The sequence below is a fragment of the Eurytemora carolleeae genome, unplaced genomic scaffold (genome assembly GCF_000591075.1).
Source record: "Eurytemora carolleeae unplaced genomic scaffold, Eaff_2.0 scaffold199, whole genome shotgun sequence".
NCBI classification, from domain to species: Eukaryota; Metazoa; Arthropoda; class Copepoda; order Calanoida; family Temoridae; genus Eurytemora; species Eurytemora carolleeae.
In genome coordinates, this window is record NW_019396149.1 from 285,620 (window position 1) to 293,653 (window position 8,034).

At 32.0% G+C, this 8,034-nt stretch overlaps 1 protein-coding gene across 1 annotated transcript; it reads right to left on the reverse strand.

The window, feature by feature from the left end:
• Positions 1 to 3,354: 3,354 nt before the first annotated feature.
• LOC111696498 (uncharacterized) lies at positions 3,355 to 6,888 on the reverse strand. The gene is made up of 3 exons (XM_023466111.1): positions 6,695 to 6,888; positions 4,983 to 5,091; positions 3,355 to 4,507 (listed from the first exon to the last, which is right to left on the reverse strand). The coding sequence occupies exons 1-3, from the start codon at positions 6,789 to 6,791 to the stop codon at positions 4,264 to 4,266; spliced, it is 450 nt and encodes a 149-aa protein (XP_023321879.1). The 5' UTR covers positions 6,792 to 6,888; the 3' UTR covers positions 3,355 to 4,263.
• Between the last annotated feature and the right edge of the window lie 1,146 nt (positions 6,889 to 8,034).

Here is an 8,034-nt window from a genome sequence, read left to right on the forward strand (position 1 = left end):
TGCTTTAAATACTACAATGATAATGATGATAATGATGACAGTGATGAAAATGATGAAAATGATGAAAATGATGAAAATGATAAAAATGACGAAAATTATGAAAATTATGAAGATTATGAAAATGATGAAAATGATGAAAAGCATGAAAAAGATGAAAATGATGAAAATGATGAAAATGATGAAAACTGACAATTTCTTTTGAAAACATTCAATTCTGTTTCGAGGAATTTTGAAAATGAAGAAGACATTTTCATATTTCCCAGGAATGTTTAAAAATGCAGTTTAAATTATTAAACAACGAAGACAAAAAATGTAAACAAAATTCTGGAAACGTATCCACCCAAAAGTACGATTTTGAACGTCAACTTTACGCTCAAACTCAGGATTTACAGATCTTTAAAAAGCTTTATATGTCTCGAATGAATCCTAAAGAATTTGTCCACAACACTGCAAACTCAGTCAAACTACCTTACATAGCCGGTCTGTCCCTTTAAGTTTAACTATACTTGAACATTTACATAAAAATTTAGCCTGAACTTAAATAATGAAGACAATAAAATCTAAAAAATCATATTGGATAATGCCAACATTGCTATGTATGGTTCTAGAATTTTTAGAATGTGTTTCATATCTTTAAAATGGACGGAGATATTAGTAAAAAGAAACTAGTTAATTCTTCTTGGCGCTACGACATCTGCTCTATTTCCATTTGCTCTATGGCCATTTGCTCTATGGCCATTTGCTCTAGTTCCATTTGATCTATCAAGTCATTTGCTCTATACGTCATTTGCTCTATATTCAATCTGCTCTATACCTCATTTGCTCTATGACTAAACACGTCATTTGCTCTATAACCTAAAAATACACTATAAATTAGCGTTTATTGGAATTCCTAAGCGTAACTTGACTATGAAATGCGGGATTTTTTTTTGGAAAATTCGCAAATTGCAGTTTTTATCAGTTCTTCAAAGTCCATCATGACAGCGAGACTGCTCAATAATAAGAGGGGTAAAAAAAACCTAATATGTGGTGAAAACTATATTTATTCTACTCTAAACAAACAGGGTGTCTATCAGAACTGGAGATGTCTTGAATATAGAAGGCAGAATTGTTCTGCCGTGGTTAAAACCTTCATAATAATAGAATAAAATCTCCAGGAAGTTGGCGGAAAAATGAAACTGTAGGAAGAATTGTAAAATGTAAAATTGTAAAAATATGTTTATAGAGCAAATGACGTGCTTACTCATAGAGCAAATGTTGAGTAAAGCAATTAAACCATCACAGTCTTAACAATGTTTATAGAGCAAATGACGTGTTATGTCATAGATCAATTGACGTATAGAGCAGATGAAATATAGAGCAAACGTCGTGATCTATGAGCTATAGAGCAAATGGTTAGTAGTGCAAATGGCCATAGAGCAAATGACCATAGAGCAAATGGAAATAGAGCAGATGTCGTAGCGCCTTCTTCTTAACAACCTGATGTAGTATATCTTTGATATATTTCAATCTATTAATTTTGTTATATCAAATAGTCAAAGTTTGAAAAACAAAAGGTTTATATTATCAAGGTGCTGCACATACTATATAAGAGTTTGGGGCAATTTCAGATTCTTTTGTCAAAAAGATAAAAATGGTTAATTATCTGAAATCTCTGTCGATTTGAAAGTGTAGATCTTTATATTGCCCATGCCTTTTATTATCTTTTAACTATGTGATGTCATTTTAATCAAACATAATCAAGTCATAATTTATAATATCAAATAAAATATTATCTAATTTACAACATATTCAACATCATATATTAATAACATTAACATTATGTTGACAAGGGACAAACAGTTTAGCCATAGAGAATAGAATATATATTAGAGAGGAATTAAAAGAATCTCTCGGTATGAATTTTTTCAGTCCCTTTCAGTCTGAAAGGGAGTTCAAAGTGTACAAATCATGTAAAAGTTCACAAATTATGTGCAGTAGAGTACATTAATACAGTATGTTCCCTAGACAATTCATTTCAATTTCGAATTTTTTAAACTGTTTAATAAACTTTATAATGACATCTGCGATATGCATGTCTCGTGAGATATTGTAGCAAAATAATGTTTATGCAACAAAATGGTGCAACAAAAATGTGTTCGGAAAGCTTAATAAATTTTGGAAAATTGCATTTCATAATTATGACAACGCCCAAAAACTAACTCAGGAGGAACCAAGCTTTGCCTAAAAACTAAAAAGTCAACAAACTTAAATTATCTGTGGTTCTACCAAGTTTTCCAAATTTAAATTTGAGGCCCGGTCAAGATGTTTGGTCATGAGTACAGAGTAATAATAATAAATCATAGAAACAAATGCAGACATAGGACCGTAACTGGGTGTTTGGGGGGGGGGGGGGGCAAAACCCCACTGCATAGAAAATTGTAATTAAAATTGGCCAATTTATCTCGATGTACTTATTTATGTACTTTTTTTTTTACTGAGGCCCATGCCAGATTCAGCAGGGTACCCTTTAAATATTTTTCTGATCAATAATTTGGAAGCTTTTGAGTATACCGTAATAATAACAGAACTTATGAAAATGATGAAAATGATGAAAATGATGAAAATGATAATATGGGAACCAAAATATGTCGATATGGGAACCAAAATATGTCGATATGGTTACCAAAATATGTCGATATGGGAACCAAAATATGTCGATATGGGCACCAAAATATGTCGATATGGGAACCAAAATATGTCGATATGGGAACCAAAAAGTCCATCTTAAAACAATGAATTCAAAAATGTTAGTCATCAAAATCGGTTGAAAATTGAATAATCTATAGGCGAAAAATTGGTTTTAGCGAAAATATGCCAGAGTCCATAAATACTATTTTTATGCCCTTATTGATAAACCAATTTTAACAACCATCAACTGGGCAATATTCACAAGTTTGAGGCGCAACTTTTAAAAATCCAAAAAAAAATCGGTAGTGTTTTTTGTAGGTTTAGTTGAACAATTTTTTTTGCTTTTTTGAAAAAAAAAATCATGTTGTCACAGGGTTAATAGAATGCAGATTTCTCAAATAATGGGACACCGATATCCACGGAAGTTATTTCTGTATATTTGTAAACAAATAAAAGATAGAAAGAAGATTCTTTTGAAAAAGAATTTCCAGAATATTCTCTAAGACTGGCTTGGGAACCAAGGTTACTCGACCGCCGTTTACCCGCACTTGAACGATTTACCGGGAAACTGAATCTTCGCCATTGAAGTCGATTCACTCAATTTAGAAGCTAAGAACATTCCCGTGGATCTCCCAAGTTCCCCAATCAAAACTTGAGGCAAATCGGTCCAGGGGTTCCTGAGTTATGATCGGAAAAACAAACAGACAGACAAATAGAGATTACAACTTTATATATATAACTACTGTATTTGTAATGATGAAGATTGAAAACAAGGAGAGCTGCGACATCCAGATAACACCACTAGTTTTGTTTAGGATTTTTTTTAGATTAACATTTATCCCATAATTAAGATTTTTTTCTTACTTGCTGAATTATCAAATCTGATCTCTCTTACTTTAGCTAACCATACAAAATGAAAACATTTAAGTAATATACACTTTAACAACAATAAAGCTTTGCATCATAGAAATCGGTAGAATGTTTAGAAACACTAATTTATATTATTTTTCTATAATCATTTTGTTTATAAACTTAATATAATAGAGATGCATATACTGTACATTTTTTGGAAAACATCTTTTAATTAGAGATTTTAAACAATTACTGCAATTTACAATTTGCTATTTCCAAAAATTGGATTTCATGATACACGAGACATAACATCTCTCTAACAAAATCTTTGAATTCTGTATACACAACTCGTAGACAAAACTTCAATATTCGTATTTTATCCCAAGAGACAGACACTTAACAAAAAAAATCCCGACTACAGTAGTTGATTACGACATTGTGTTGTGACTTTAGGAACAATTAACAATCAAATAGTAAAATAAGGTGGTAGTTGATTATATCATCAAAATGAAGAGGACTTTGATATTAATTTAGATTTATATGTAGCTTTTAAACAGAATGGATGCACAAAAACATGGATTCAAAAAGAAGCTGTCAATTAAAAAAAGCTTCTCTTTATTTACTTGTAAACTTGCAATTCGTAAAAAGCTTTTTGGCAATTAAAACTTATATCAAAAAGTTGTCTTCAGTTTATTGATAAAATAGCCTACTACCGTAGGATGAGCGAAAAATGAGATAAAATCAAAGCTCGTCTTTCTGCTCGCATGTACACTTCCAACCAACACATTTTCCAGAACCAAGACCTTGCGCCTTGCAGTTCAGATAACACGTGGTCTCTGCTGCGCACAGCGCAAACTCTTTGGGAGTCAGGTAGTCGTCAGAGCATGTGCAGTCTTTCTTTCCACTCTCCAGAGTAGTACAGGTTCCATTTCGTCGACCGATAGCGTTGCAGGTTCCCTCGCAAAACTTGTCGCCTAGATCGCATCTAAACACAAATTGATATGATTCGATTTTTTTAATAAAAAATCAAAACCACAAAAACTTTCTTGTACAGAATGCAACAAGCATTGTTTCAACATTTTATTTACCTGGACTTGAGCTAGGGTTTACTTGACTTAGAGTGCTGATGACCAGTCTTATTTGATTGTTTACCTGCAGGTCGGAGATCCTTATTGAAATGCCAGTCCTAACTATTTACCTCGATGTTAAGAAAACCTTGTACGTCCTGAAAGACCAGCCCACTTACAAGGACCTTTTCCCGTTAAGGTAAATATTTAGGGCTGGTGTTTCAGGACTTACAAGGATCTCTTACCATCCAGGTAAATATTTAGGGCGGGCCTTTCAGGACGTACAAGGATCTCATACCAATCAGGTAAATATTTAGGGCTGGTTACCTGGATGGTAAGAGAGATCATTGTGTTCTCAAAGACCAGCCCATATAAGTCTTCTAAAATATTTACCTGGATGGAAGAAGATCCTTGAATTCCTGAATACCAATGGATTTCTCACTACAATGACAGTTTCCGTCTCCATCACAAATTCCAGAGGTTTTACCCAGGAGAACACACCCTTAATAAAAAAATGCAAATTGTGAAATGTGATTCATTTCTGAACTTGGATTGGGGAGCATTTTCAGTTAGAAGAAATCTTACTGGTGTGCTTAACCCAACCAAAAAGACTAAAAGATCATTTGCAGTGAAAACGAGAATAACTAAGAATATATTGGATTCAATTAGAGCTCACAAACTTAATAAAATGCATCGAGTCTCTGCAACAAACTCAAATTTTCTAATCCATATATCTTTGAACCTGATGGTGTAAATCATTGATTTTTAAAACTTAGATAATTTGATTTATCAGAATTTATAGTTTTAAAGATCTAAGGTCTTCGGCATTGGGTTGTCAAGATATATGGATTAGATAATCAGAGTTGTGGCAAAAACTCAATTCCTTTAATCTATTAAATCTATTAAATCTATTAAATCTATTAAATCTATTAAAACTTTAGAATTGAAGAATAGAATGAAAGAAATAGCCAAAAGGTTTTTTCATGGTATGTTTAACATAACAAACTTTTATGATACATTTGTTTAAGAATTATTTTTCAGATGGATACAGTAGGACTACAAAACATTGGAATAGGAAGACTACATTTAGGCTCAAGTCATTAATTTAAATATTCGAATGAACATTAAGCACATCAATTGTGCAGTGTTCACAGACCCATAATTGCTGGGGTTCAAGTTCAAGCTTATACAATGAGAAAAGGGAATATGAGGAACAGAAACACAAAAGAATATGAGTCTTTGTCACAAACTCTGTTTTCCTAATCCAAAATATCTTTGCAACCCTATGTCATAGATATTTGATATTTTAAACAACGAATTCTGTTAGATCAAATAATCTAAGTTTAAAATATCAAGTTTACACAATCAGGTTACAAAGATATTGGAATTAGAAATTTTGAGATTATTTCAGCTAGTTTAATTGGGAAACATTGCGTGTGCTAGAAAAAAAAGTAACAAGTCAACCTTTATTAATTTTTTTCGTTTCAGTCACCTCTTTTTGTGCGTTCAAAGTTTTTAACTTTTTTACCTCTATTAAAAGTTGAATTTACAATATGGTAATTTTCAAATATTTAACGAGGAATTTTTAATGTTATTATGCTAGGTTTAGTTTATTAAAACCGACCCCATAGGAAATTAAAATGTAAATTATTGTCTAAAAATTACTTGTTCTGATAATTTTTTAATCTAAAAAAACCTTTACTCTTAGGTCATAAATTTGTTTACATTTTTAGATTAGGGATAGTAAAAGAGACATATTTTTGACAAAATATCCCAACCCCTCATTTATTGTCATCTCTCGATAGAGGATACACTGTATCATTTAAAATGTCATGGTGCAGGGTAACCCACAAAGGTTGAGACTTCAGAGACGATTGTACGGAATTTATTCCCTCTTTTACTAACATTTCTGGCTCCCTGCAAGCTGCAGTAGACTCGTTTCTTTGTTTAAATCTTTAAAATTGCCATGTAAGAACTGCAGTCATGAAGAAATGCAAATTTAACCTTTAAATTGTTAAATCTAAAAAATTTAAGTCTTTTCCTTTGTGGGTAACCTTGTACAGTATATGGTACAAACCTACTGTACATCAGTATATGGTACATACCTACTGTACATCCTACGTCGCCCAAGGCACATCTAAGTCCTGCTTCAGAATGTACAACCATTGTAAAGCTCAACAATGATAATATTAAAAAATTCATTGTAAAATGATGCTCGCTTGATTCAGGTAAATTATAAACTAATATATGTATCACATGAACTTATCTATATATAGTGGTCATTTAATACGCGTAGAACTTATAGAATTTCTTAGAATACTTCACCCCCTCCCTTCCCCCTCGCCCCCGGCCATAGAGCAAATGACCATAGAGCAAATGGAAATAGAGCAGATGTCGTAGCGCCTTCTTCTTAACAACCTGATGTAGTATATCTTTGATATATAATTTATATAGATTTTACGTGTTAGACTTAGACTAGTTATATGAAGAGGCCCCACTTCTATAAACGCCAACTATGCAGTAGAAATTGTTATCAAAAGTAAAAACCAAAACTTCCCATCTACAGTGTAACCCACAAAATATCACAGTTTTAAGGGGACTGTGAGTGTATATTTAAGTGACGCATGGCAATACCCGTTTCACAACGGTTTTGAATTCTTTAATTATTTGATCAACAATGTAGAAGATGTTGTTGTTTTTATAAGTTTAAAAGCGTTTCCCCATTGTAGAGAAACAATTTAAAATAATATATTTTCAATCATAAACATTGTCCAATTGATACAAAATTGAATATAGCATGCTGGCAAACCATTTATAAAATGTAAAAGATATTAACACTTAATACTTGCATTTATTAAAACGTGTTATGTAAAAAATATCTGTTCTCTGTTTTAAAGGTTTAAATTTTCTATCCTATATCTTTGCAACCCAATTTGGTAGACCTTAAATATTTCAAGCTTTGAATGATGATAGGATCAAATAATCAAAGTTTGACTTTGTAAGGTTTATACTGCAATATAGGTTTCAAAGATATAGATATGGATTAGAACATTTGAGATTGTGGCAAAGACTCATTTCCCTCATCTTTTTTAATTATTGACCGTCAAGGGCGGTTTCAGTGCAGGGGGGGATGGTACAATTTACATCACATTTAATTGCACATATCCGTTAAATTTAATGTTCCCGAAAATTGTAAACTGGTCTTTTTTTGACAAATCATTTAATATAACAATATAAGACTTTATTCAATCTTATATTGTTGTATTTAAAGAGCTTTAGGTCGTCATTGCAGTCTCATCCTGTGTGGGTAACCCTGCATTGCATCATATATATCCACGTTTCATGACAATTATCTCTCTCTCTCTTCCAAACTTTTTATTGAAACAATATTAAGGTACAGATCTGAGAAAATTGTGTAATAATGATAAAAAAACACACGAATATT